Source organism: Carcharodon carcharias, chromosome 14, assembly GCF_017639515.1.
Source record: "Carcharodon carcharias isolate sCarCar2 chromosome 14, sCarCar2.pri, whole genome shotgun sequence".
NCBI lineage: Eukaryota > Metazoa > Chordata > Chondrichthyes > Lamniformes > Lamnidae > Carcharodon > Carcharodon carcharias.
In genome coordinates, this window is record NC_054480.1 from 35,392,680 (window position 1) to 35,405,982 (window position 13,303).

Below are 13,303 nucleotides of genomic sequence, written 5' to 3' on the forward strand. Positions count from 1 at the left end.
GTATTTGGAACAAGCAAATAACACAAATCTCAGAAGCCAGAGTTAATCTGAGTGCCAAATCAGATCAGTCAGCAGGTTAACCTGTTTAGCCTGTATAAAGTTAGTGCAGACAGGATGTAGCATAAAAATGTTAAGCACTCATATGCAGATTTCGCTGACCAGCATGTCTGACAAATTTTCTCATTTTGTTCAAGCATTTAAAAGTTTAACAGGTGCTGACAACATTATAATGTTTTAATTCCAGTTTTGATAAATGTCCATCCCTAAATGTGCGTACAAAATCCTTACCCTTCTTTCAAACTTACTTTCTTGATTCGTTCACTCTTGTAACTACTTTTTCCTTTTTTTAAGTCTTTCTGGCTGTCCAAGGGCTACTTTGGCCATGAAGAAAGCAAAATTCTCAGGGGAGGATCTACTAACTACCAAATTTAGAGCTAGTGATGGTAAGAATTAAAATAAATTAAAAATCAATGCAATCTTCCATGTGCTGTTAAACAATGTAAATACAATTTGCAAGGTCACTGATGATTTGCATAGAAAACAAATGGAATCACAAGACTAATACCCCAAATATTGGTAACAATTACATATATAAAAAAAACAGAATACGATTTACCAGGTTGCTGTAAATGAGTGGCCTTGTATTATAAATGAATTTGAACGTTGTCTACAATTCGACTATAGCAAATAACATTTATCTATCTGAATTCAAGTAATTAAGTTCATTTTATCCTGAAACCATTAATGTACTAAGTAATAATAAGAAGTGCATTGTGGGACAAAGCAAGCAATGGAGTGATGTTATTGATTGCCTTAATGGGAAGAAAATTGCTGGGAAATACTTTGTGTTTGCATACGAGAATTATACTCTTAGCAGTTATTTTTTAAATAGTCAATGTTATGATCAATCTGGAAAGCCTTAAACCAGGACCTCATCCTGCACTCAACCCTGGCAGTGATAGCCATTGCAAGAAATAATCTCAAAGTGGCTCCATTGCATACCTCAATAGGTAAGACCAGATCAGCCTAAGAGTTGCTCCAAAGCTGACCAAACCCAGGTACAGGCAAGTAAATTTGTCTTCCCAAAATTTGGGATGACTTCACAGTGTCAGCCAGTTCCAGGGCAGCCCATGGTCAACTTGCCAGAAATGGAGCTGCTTTACAATACTTTCTATAATTGACATCACTGGAGAAGCTGAGGCAGAAGGGAGGGAAGGAGATGCTACTCAGTAATCCCCTTGGTGGCACCAAATAAGTGTATTTTTTAAATATCTGGTATGATATAAAAGGAGGGTTTTGAAACAGAAGCACTTGTCTATTATTTTACCTCTTCTAATGACTGCATTTCCTATCTAGGGGCTAGAGATGAATGTTGGCAATAACACCAGGCAGGCACATAATGCATTCTTATCAGTTGTTTTCAAAATAAAGAATTAATGTCTCCACTAAAAAAGTAGATAATGGAGTGTCACACAAACAGCCTTTTCCAGATTTTGTATATAAACAATGACTACTTTCTTAAATATATTTTTTGCTCACAGCAATTGAGAATGATGAAGAAATTAAACAACTTGACAAAGAGATCAGTGAACTAAATGAATCCAACACAGAGATGGAATCCAATATGGTGAAATTGCAGTCACAGGTACTATTATAGGATGGTGTTTATTCAGTGAGAGTCTTATTTTAATACAAATATTTTTTGTCCAGTGTTGTTGCAACAAAAATATACAAATAAATTGCTAACATCAAAACATATTAATATCAGTCGAACTGGACAAGTAATTTAAGCAAAAGCAAAATAATGCGTATGCTGCAAATTTGAAATAATGAGCAATACAGTTAACGTTTCAGGTTGATGATCTTTCATCAAAAAACCAATTATTTCACCTATTAGCCTGTGAAATAGATAAGGAAATAAAGCATAAAACAGTTGAGAAATATGTCATTAAGTTTTGGCATCTTTTACACGTTACTGGGGTGAACTGGCACCAGCACTGTTTTTGCCAGAGAAATATTGGAAGGCACCTCACCTGTTTAAAATGTTTTTAACTTGGAAATCTTGATGATATTCTTGTGTGACCTTTCCTGCTCCTGTGCAATATATGTAGCTTGTTGTAGAGTAAAACGCTCTCTGGCCCAGCCTCAGAAGAGCACCCTCTACTTCAACAGTGTGATTTTTTTTTGTGTTTCCCACACTAGCCTTGCTTGGGCCTGTCTCGGTGACATTACCAATTCATGCCAATTTTGTTCTAAAACCATACCCTAGGAACTGATTTGAGACTGCCCAAACTCGTGTCACATTAGACCATAACAGGCACCAAACAGAGGAGAATTTTATCTTAATAGTCTCGGCTGGATTTAAAACAATGCATGGGCTGGCAAGAAAGTCGGCAGATGGACCTGTACTTTAGGACACTGTGCCATTGGCAGTGTACTCACAGCCAGCCCCACTGCGATTTTACAAGCAGCAGGAGAGATATCGGGTGGGTTGCCTACCTGTGGAACAATTGAGGCCCTTAAGTGGACAATTGATACCAAATTAAAGGTCTCATCCTGCCACCACTCTGATTATACACTCACAGCTATTTCATGTTTAAACCAGCGGGCTACTGACCATTAAGGGTGGGGGTGTGCATCTTACTGGGCTCTGGGTGTCAACTGGAGGCCCCTCCACAGTTTTGCCCGCCCATGTCCATCCTCCCCACCCCCACCCTGTCCAATATCCACCCTACCTCCCTCGCCACGGCCTGTCAGCCTGGCCCCAGCAAGATCTCGATGGACCTGAATGTCTGGGTCCATCAATGTTTGCCACCTCCTTGGTCTATCTGCAGTACTGGCACTGGTCACCAGTCCTGCTGGTGCTGACCTCTGGTTGGCAGCTGAATGAGGCAGGACTTCCTCCTGGAGACAGCCGGACGTCCCGCTTCTTATTAATTAAAGGACAGTCGCCCAAAACATTAAAGCAGGGCAAGCCAGCTAAGCTGAGGCCAGCTCACCCCCATCATTTACACCAAGGTGCAGGGAGCCCATCCTCAGTCTATAATCCAGCCCAATGTCCCAGAAATGAAAAGCTCGCTAATTATCTACTTGACTTAGGGATTGGTCTCCTAGGTATGCCCTCATGGTAAACTGCAATATCCCATTTGTATTTTTCATTTATAAATTTCTTCATGTAGTTACTCTCCCATTATATAGTCTCTTTCTGTCATAAAAGGTGATTGAAAATAATTTATTTAGGTTTCACTGTGTGGAATAACATATTCCCATGATGTAGAGCTTTCAGGATCTGACATGCTATTGATGTCCCTCTGTTCTTGTGTCAGTGTATGAAGGAATTCTTATTTTTGTAAGGCAAGTTATTCACCATGTACCCTTCAACGGCCACATCATAGTTGATAGTAAGAGCAGTATTTGTTGTTTTCACATGGTCTTTAACATGTTTAATTTTCATTGGTCTGAAATAATGCCATGAGGAACTGAAATAGATATGGGTGTATAATTAAATGCATGAATTAACCAGATTAGAATCAGAGAGTTAAAGGTGTCTTATGTTCGCTGAAACAGTGTGCTAAAATTCAGCACTAATGCTTTTCAGATTTCCAATATGGAAAAGAACTTGAAAACCATCGAGGATGAAAACAAAGTGATTGAAGAGCAAAATGAAGCCTTATTCAAAGAGCTAGCTGGGTTGAGTCAGGCGCTGATACGTAGCCTTGCTGACATAAAACTGCCTCAAATGGTAAGCAAACTTGTTCTGCATTATATTCTCTTACTATCTGTTTCTGTTGAGGTGTTTCATAGCTGACTATTGTTATGACGATAGTGCAGATAATTTTACACATTTGTGCTGCTGATGCAGTGTTTCACCTGCTGTGAGCACAAATTGGGAATTTTAACATAGAAATGAGTATGCCTACCAGATTTCCTGTCAATAAAATTATTCATAGGATGTAAAATTCATGAAATTTATCCTGCATTTTCCTTCTTCAAGCTTCCAAAAATAAGAGTCAAAGTCCTGTGCCATAATGTTGCAAAGGAAATGTTTATCTATTGATGAAAAGAGTCATTGGATAAGCATCAGCATTTGAATCTGATTTATTGTATTGATGACTTACGATTCCACAATACAACTAACATTCCTTGGAGTTCAGCATCATTTTCACTCATTTTCCTCATCTTGTGGGTTTATCCATGAGTCAAAATTGCAAACAAGATAAAATAATTGTCTGCTAGGTTGATCTCAAAACTATTGCAGGCACTTTGCATTTTCAATACCATAATTGTTTAGTTCCATTTCTTCTTTTACTCATTTTGCAATTTGCTTGTGTGCCACTAACTCTGAAACATACTTGCTGCACGTGCATTGCAGCCAAGGCCTCAGGGGTGCAAGCTGAGTCACATTTCCCCATTAATGGGCAGTAAAGTGTTCAGTGTACTTGCATGGCTGCTATGATATTCTGGCTAGCGATTACAGAGTAGGTAACATCATGTCGATTTATCCTGACGTCACGCAAACATAATGGAAGCAGTTTCTGACACAATGGGCAGAATTTTCCATGCCTGCTGGCGTCGGACATGTTTGGCGGCGTGAGCGGACAATATGGCGAGAAGGCCAAAAATCGGTTCACGACATCGTGAAACTAGTTTGCAGTCGTCCGCTCTGCCCGTCAATAGCAGGCCTCCTTTCCCATTGTCGGACGTCGGGAAGCTTATTGTGATACATCTGCATCTCATTATAAGCCCTGCTCGCCAGAATCATCCCCCCACGCTGAATCACCCAGGAATCATGCTGACATGTTTCACAACTGTACATAAGCAATGTGCACCTCGTGAGTTGCACTTCTCTTGAGACATCGAGGTTTGTTTGCCTATCTTGTTTCAGGCAACACTCGCAGTCATCAGCAACAGGCTTCACAGACAGCACCGCATCACTTTTAGGGAAGTCATTGGCAGTTTTCTACCCACCAGACCAACCATAAGGTAGGGGTGGCTTTTCAACGGCTGCAGGGCTAGGGCTTGCTTGGGGAAGGGGGAGAAGTGGCCTCAGGCAAGCAAAGAGGCTGTAGAGCGAGGGCTGTACTGAGGAAAGGAGTATCCAGGGTGTGTGGGGGGGCACAAGTTGATCCGTGCCAGTGGCCTCAAGATGGTGAGGGCTGGGGAGGCAGTCTCCAGAGGCCAGATGACGATGTGAGGGCATGTGTGAGAGAGTGAGTGGTGTTGTCGCTTGAGCTGGCAGTGACTGAGGTGCCAGTGAATGTCTGATGAACTTGAGTGTGTGAGTTTAGAGTGATGAGATGGTTAGCTTACCCTGGCTGCACAGATAAGATCATTCATCCTGTATCTTGCATTGGATGGCCAACCTCTTCTGTGCAACATTGGCACTGATCACCACTGCCATCACCCACCAAGCCAGAGTGGTAATGTTGCTGTCCCTTCTGCGGCCAGAGCTGGGGTAGAGAGTTCACGGTGGGCCTCCACGGAGTCCAAAGGATGCTCGAGAGATGCGTCACTAAACTTGGGGGCTGCAGTCTTCTTGCCTTTTGACGCCATGTCTTCTTTGCAGCGGTCCTGGGGCTGGAAGGCTGGCTGGCTGAGAGGTGTGCACAAGGCTGCACTTTAAATGTGGCGCCTGGCATGATGAAGCAGCAAGGTGACAGCCTGGTGGGCAAATTGGAGCCCGCCACCATCTAAACGATGTGTTTCCCGGGAATGTATGATTAATGAGGCAGGATTGGAACGATACATCATGAAAAGCTGCCATTGCAGCCGGTGCGTAAGATGCCCTTTTTCCTGCTCACTATTGCACTTTGTGCAAATCTGGGACAGTTCTGCCTAACGTCTTGCCAGTGAAACAGGGCCTTCTCAGTCCCAGTAAGACTGACAGCAACCTAGAAGACTCAGTGAACAATGGCCTATATTTTATTTATTCATAGGAATGTGGGCTTTGCTGGCAAGTCCATTCCTCAATGCCCTTGAGAAGAGGGTGACCCACCCTCTTGCACTGCTGCAGTCCATGTGGTGTAGATACACCCAAGGTGCTGTTAAACATCGAGTTCCAGGATTTCGGCCCAGCAAAGATAAAGGAACAGAAATAAATCACAATAGTGTGTGACTTGGAGGGGAACTTGCTGGTGGTGGTATTTCCATGTCCCTGCTGCCCTTGTCCTCCTAGGTGGTAAAGATCGCAAGTTTGGAAGTTGATGTCAAAGCAGCCTTGCCAATTTGCTGCAGTGCATTTTGTAGATGGTACACAATGCTGTACCTATGTGTCAGTGGTGGAGGGAGTAAACTTTTAAGGTGGTGGTTGGGGTACCAATCAAGTGGGCTGCTTTGTCTTAGATGGTGTCAAGCTTCTTGAGTGCTGTTGGAGCTACATTCATGCAGGCAAGTGGGGAGTATTCCATCACATTCCAGGCTTGTGCCTTGTGGATAGTGAACAGGCTTTGGGAGTCAGGAAGTGAGTTACTTGCTGCAGAAATCCCAGCCTGTGACCTGACCTTGTATCCAAAGTATTTGGGTGGCTGGTCCAGTTAATTTTAGGAACATAGGGACATAGGAGCAGGAATAGGTCATTCAGATCCTCAGGCCTGCTCAATCATTTAACTAGATCATGGATGATCTTCTACCTCAATGCCATCTTTCTACACTATTCCCGTATCCCTTGATGTCATTGGTATCTAGAAATCTATCAACCACTGCTTTGAACATACTCAATGACTGAACCCCTATAGCCCTCGGGGGTAGAGAATTCCAAGGATTCACCACCCTCTGACTGAAGAAGTTCCCCCTTATTCCGGTCCTAAATGGCTTCTTATTCTGAGACTGTCTTTATTTTTAAATATTGTGAATCTCACTACCAAACTACAGTAGTTGTTCCACTTACTTATTTCTACTGCTTCAAATAACTCACCTATTAAAGAATTACCATTAAACATTGCTTTTACCAGATAATAAATAACTCATGCTTTGTTTGAATTATCTCTACTACTTTATCCAATGAAGGGTATGAGAAACGATGTTCCTCCACAACTAAAACATTCAGAGATTGATTTAATAAATGTGAAGGCATGATTTACTCTTTGGCATTGGATGGTCCTGGGAGTCTTACAGCACTGCATAAAGGTTAAATCAACAATCTTAATAATGTGCAAGCATTTGAAGTTGCTGATACCAACAGACCTTGATGTTCAAATTGAAGATTTATCCATCAAGTGAGAATACAGTGCCAAAATAGCCTTTACTAAACTCCCAGACCCACAACATTGAAACAGGACATATCAGTAAATAGGACAGAGTTACCTAGGCAGACCAAATTGCCAGGGTTTAAGAATCACCTGACCCTAAGCCCACAAGTTGACCCACTCCCCCCAACTCCGACCTCAAAACTAGTAAATGGTACAAATGGATCCTGAACAAAAAACTAAGTCAAACTTTGTATTTCATCAGGAGCTAACATCCACATTAAATTGCTTAGAACGGTGATCAACTCTAACTGTTGTTTATACCGCAAGCTTTGGATGGCAGGACAAAATACTTTCATGCCACATGTAAGCAAAAATTTCTAACAGCTGAGAAAATCTTCAATTAATTTTTTGATTTAATTTCTCTAAAAGGGACACTTATTCTAGACTGATATATCAGTCTAAGGAGTACTGCATTGGCAAAGATTTTTGCCTTTCAGAGATGATGCCAAAATGTTTCCTGGTTTGCTTGTTCCATTGGAAGCACAAGATCAAAAGACATTATTCAAGGAGCAGCCAGGAGTTCTGTGTGCTGGCCAATTTACATCCCTCAACCAACATCACCAAATCAGACTATGGTTATTTAAATTGTCTGTTTGAAGGATCATGCTGTTTGCAAAACCACTGCCACATTTAGTGACATTTCAGAAGCACGTCATTGGCTCTGAAGTACTTTGGGGAATCCTGAGGACATGAGCAGAGCTATATGAATGCAAATTATTTTCTTTCATTATGTAACCATTCCTACTGATTAAACAAAGACAAGACACAGCATTGAGTCAAGCATAAAAAATTTCTGTAAATACTGAAGAACAATTTCTTCCCCCGTGACAACTTTCTCCTTTATGCTCATTTCTTCCCTTCCCACTCATTTCCCCAACTGCCTCACACCATCGTAGTCAATAATCATGAACCATAATCTCTTATCCTTTTCCCAGGCTTCTGTATTTACAACGAGTACAACATTGTGAGGAAAGCAAAGTGAAAGTGTAGGCTGAACAAAGCTAGACAATTTATGCTGTTAGTAAACTGAATCTAACTGAATAATTTACATACTCTGGGCATCCCGAAGCCTTGTACGGCAGTGAACTTTTAAGCCCACTTCTCTTGCTTCCAACTTCCTGCTACTGTTTCCTTGGTGTGCCTCAGTTCCCACACCAGCAGAAATCAGGGATTACAAAAGCAGTGCTATCCAAGCCCTTTGTGCACCCTAACTAGAATGTCGCTAGCAAAATCATTTTTTAAAAGTGCACAGGATCCAGGTGAGAAGCCCATGTTTACCTTCTGCAGTAAATCTACTGGATGTTGTGCTGTATTTATATTAAAGAACTGTTAGCCCAGAATGGTATGAATTAAAGAAATCCACTATTGGTGGAAGCAAGGCTGCCCTAAATTCTAGCACCAGAATTCTGGCTACCATTCGTGTATTATGCTGGGCTGGCCTTTATTGGCCTGCCCGCGTAAAATGGCTGTGCAGAGCTGATCGCAGGCGACTGGCAGCTCCGCGACCACTCCCGCCAAGCCCGCCCAAAGCGGGAAAAATTCAGGCCTTAAAGATGTTACACTCAGGTTATTCTGGGTGCAGTAGCTGCTTTGCCTTCTTATGTGAGATGTGAGATATGTCTTTATTAAAATAATGCTGTAAACTACTCCAAGAAGAGAGTAATTAGCTATTTCACTTGCTGGAAAAAAATAAATCAGTTTATGTTATGTCAAGCAAAAGATAGATGTTAGTTTATTAGGGTAGGACAATGATGTAAGCTAATTAATGTAGTTACGATTGAATTTTTAATGTAATTTTCTTTGCAGTTCTACAATTTTCATGTGAAAGTTCAGATAATAAAGCTTGATTACATAGGCCCTGTTGAAAATAGCAGAGTAAATGTGGCAGTAAGTGGATTATAAGCATGCACCATGAAAGTAAATCCTATTTAACATTACGAGAGCTAGCTCTTCCAACAGAACTTATCACTACCGACAAAGACTGCCGTTTGGATTGTTGGCTTGGGTTAAATGCATTTTATAGGAGTGGATTTTAATTTCCAGAGTGAAGATTACTGTGAATTAATAACTAGTATTTTGCAATCAAGACATCTACATTTTTTTACTGTAGACTGTGTATTTGTGAAACAGGCAATGCGTTGGAGTTGGTGTGTACTGTACCAATGAGAATCTGAAGCCCACTCATGGTCTGCAACAGTTACATTCTGTAAGGTTGCTTATAATTATAGCAGTGTTATTTAATACATTCATGGTAGACCTGGTAAAAAAAGATAATTTTCAATGGTATATCCTTTGAAATTCTACAAATACAGTGGAAATGGTCCTAACCAAACTATATTTTAAATAGCCTTCTGAATTTAAAAGGTGCTTACGAATATTTCAAACTTTTAAAATAATTTAAGTATCAATATCGGTTTTTCTTGAACATATATTTAAAGTAGACATCATTACCTTGTCATATTCTTGATTATTACTACATAGGGATCTGATTTATATATTGTGTTAAAAATGTGTCATTTTTAGCCATACTTACAAGTGTTCAGCCAGTCAGACACAGTACGACTAGGATCAGACCACCTCTTCACCTGTGCTTTCAATCATCTCCCCAAACCTTCTTCTCCCAGTTCCTGCTCATTGCTTTTATTCACAACATTGGATTTTTCAGTGCATTATAGGCACAATATAAAAGAATATTGTCATTTAACACTGAGTTTTCAAGTATTACTACACATCTAAATTTTGTTGCATCATTCACCCAGTTAGTGATGGGCAATAAATGCTGGCCTAACCAGTGATACCCACATTCTGTAAATGAATAAAGAACACAAGTTTAGACAATTCCAACACTTCCGCTTACATAGTGCTCTTAAAACAGGGAAAGATCCCAAGATGGTTTACAGAGGGTATCACCATAGTACTGTGCCTATTCGGAGAGCTGACAAAAGGTTTGAGTTAGAACTTACGAAGGATGGAATCTAGTAAATAGGGTAATGAACTATTGTGGTAGAAAGAGTAAATAAGAGGTTACATGATGGTGGGAAAACCGTAAGACATTTCACACTTTGTAGCAATCACTCTGAAAACCTCCAGTTGTATAAAGTTCAAAATGTCGCTTTTTTCAGAACTGTAAGAATGTCATTCATGGTTTGACAATTCTTTTTCCTTTTATTGTCCAGCAGGAACCAATCAGCGAACAGAATTTTGACGCCTATGTTAATACCCTCACAGATATGTATACCAATATGGAATGCTACCAGAACCCAGAAAACAAAGCACTACTGGAGAGCATCAAACAAGCTGTAAAGGGCATTCAGGTCTAAAAAAAACATTGTATATGAACTGTTCACCTATCCTGTAAATACAGTAAATTTGTGATTGATATTGATTTAGAAATATTTATAGCAATTACGAACATAGAAATTGCACTTGTTTAGAGCAAGTAGTCCGTAATCTTATTGTGTAAATTTTAAAATAACGTTTAAAATGAATCTGGAAAGCAAATATGTAAACTATTCTGAATTCTGTATGTTGACTCTACCTATTTATTTAACGTTCGTCTATTTATTTAGCTTTGTTTTTAATCCAGAGGAAACTGAATTTTTAAAAAAAAACACAAGCTTCTGAAGTGCATGAAGGCCGTAATAGTCCTTATGCTGCTCCAGTACAAGCGTTTATGAATTTAATTAACACAAGTCAAGTTATTTTTGTATTGTATTATTTATTAATTAATGTGATTTATTCCCTTTTTATGTGGAGTGAGAATATTTTATAACTGACATGTTTTGATAATTTTTTCAGAAAATGTTTTGATTTTGTTAATATTTTTTCCTATTCATGAAAATATTTTTCAGACATTTACCACAGCTAAAGCAAAATTATGTATTAACTACTATTTATTTGATATTTAAGCAAATTAATTTAAAGAGTCCTTACTGTAATACTTAAGAGCCATTTTTTGTGATTGATGTATATTTATTTTGTAAGTCAATGTGTCTGTTATGTGACATTCAGTTTGGAATCAGCATAGTCTGCGAACTTAAATGTATTGTAGAGTGACGCATTTAGAAGCCTTCCTCACTGAATAATTTGAACAGTTTCAAATAGGGATGTAATGATCAGAAATTTTCATATGGAATGTTTACAGCCTTTTTGCAGCAGCAGCAGGTATACAGAGTTATACTGGGGCTCTATTGCATTTATTCTCCACTGGCCAAAATAAAACACTTAAAAATAGTCAATGGAGTAAACCATTCATCATTTATAGGGCAGAAGTATAAAAAGAAAGAGCAATTTCAGACTTCTGTACAATGTACCGGAGTCCAACTGTAGTTTTACACATTCCAGGTACTAAACTGTGTTTGAATTTGTTGAAGTCTCAGGTCATTAAAACTTGAGATCAGGGCATTAGTGGCGCCTTTGCCTCACTGAAAGATATGTAATTTATAAGTGATGTTTGTAAATCAGATAAGAAAGCTGAACTTTGTTGCAGTGCTGAGTATTGTAATTATTTACGGAAATAAGCACTGTTCAGACACTGTTTTAGTGCAATTTTTGTTGTGATTGTGCATCCAAATGTATGTATCTATGTTAAAAGACAAAATTACTGTTTACTTGTTTAAATACGTACATCTTGTTGTTCCACCTACATAATGAAATAAAACAAAGCTGATAAAAAGAATTATCTTGTGGAGCTTAATTTTTACAGCTGAGAATTGTGTTCCAAATACAGTCTCAAGTACAGCATTGTTTTATGGTTTTAAATTAGGAGTTCTTGAGGAGCAGTGGGTAGTGTTCCTGTCTCTGAGCCATAAGCTCTGGGTTTAAGTCCCACTCCAGGACTTGATGGTGAAAGAAGGTGCGTTCATATCCTGGCCGAACAGACTAAGTATCAGCTTGTAAATCCTTCCAACATACGCCAATGGCAGGCAGCAGAAATTCAGCCATGTGGTGGAAAGAAATTTGAGTCTCTACCATCACTATCCATTGCTCCAGGTTACAACATGCATGTAAAAGTGCATGCTGCCACAACAACTCAGACTCCTTGGAGGACTGGTTTTTAAAGGAGTAGACTAACTCCTTTAAGTACATACTGAGATCAATTAAAGGCTGATTGTTAAAGAAGAATAATGTTTATTGTTTCTTTTAATATTCATTTACAGATGTGGGCGTCACTGGCTAGGCCAGTATTTATTTCCCATCCCCAATTGCCCTTAAGAAGGTTGTGGTGAGCTGCCTTGTTGAACTGCTGCAGTGGTGTAGGTACACCCACAGTGCTGTTAGGAAGGGAGTTTTAGGAATTTGACCCAGTGACAGTGAAGGAATGGCGATATATTTCCAAGTCGGGATGGTGAGTGGCGTGGAGGGAAACTTCCAAGTGATGGTTTCCCATGTGTCTGCTGCCCTTGACCTTCCAGTTGGTAGTGATCATGGGTTTGGATGGTTTGACAGTGCATCTTGTTGATGGTACACACTGCTGCCATTCTTCGTCAGTGGTGGAGGGAGTAAACGTTTGTGGAAGGGGTGCCAATCAAGTGAGCTGCTTTGTCCTGTCGTGAATTACACGGTGGAACTCTTCTATCTTTCTTGACAGCTTCTCTTTGTTTGACCTACTTTGTTTGCTTCAGGGTTTAGTTAGGTAAGAATTACTCATTATTAAGGGACTTTTTTCCTCCCTTTGTTTAAGATTTCTGATCTGCAGCAAAACATAGGCGGTTATTATCCTCGGGGCTTCACCTGTTTATTTGCATTTCTTTACTAGGAGAGCGAGGGAAACCCATGGTTAGAAATGCTGCTAGAGGCAAGATTGAAGCTGTTGCCTCTGTGACAGGGACTGAGAGTCATAGACAAAAGGCTGAATCTTCGGCTGAATCTCTCAGGGGTGGGACCCACTTGCTAGGGCGTAAAATGACACAGGATGACATCGGGCGTGCGTCCCGACATCACCGCGCTTCATTCAGATTTCCAATTTGGTGGGCTGCATGCCTGCCGAACTGTCAAAAACCTGTTAAGGCCATTAATTAACTAATTAAAAACAAAAACAGAATTACCTGGAAAAA

General features: G+C 39.9%; 1 protein-coding gene across 1 annotated transcript in view; it reads left to right on the top strand.

Annotated features, from left to right (window-relative positions):
- myt1b (myelin transcription factor 1b) overlaps positions 1 to 11,885 on the top strand; it is a 68,298-nt gene extending 56,413 nt beyond the window's left edge. Inside the window, exons 18-21 of the mRNA XM_041205446.1 lie at positions 352 to 443; positions 1,542 to 1,645; positions 3,599 to 3,742; positions 10,424 to 11,885. Coding sequence (XP_041061380.1) covers positions 352 to 443; positions 1,542 to 1,645; positions 3,599 to 3,742; positions 10,424 to 10,567 — 484 coding nt within the window. The 3' untranslated portion in view covers positions 10,568 to 11,885. The remainder of the gene's footprint in view (positions 1 to 351; positions 444 to 1,541; positions 1,646 to 3,598; positions 3,743 to 10,423) is intronic.
- Positions 11,886 to 13,303: the final 1,418 nt, after the last annotated feature.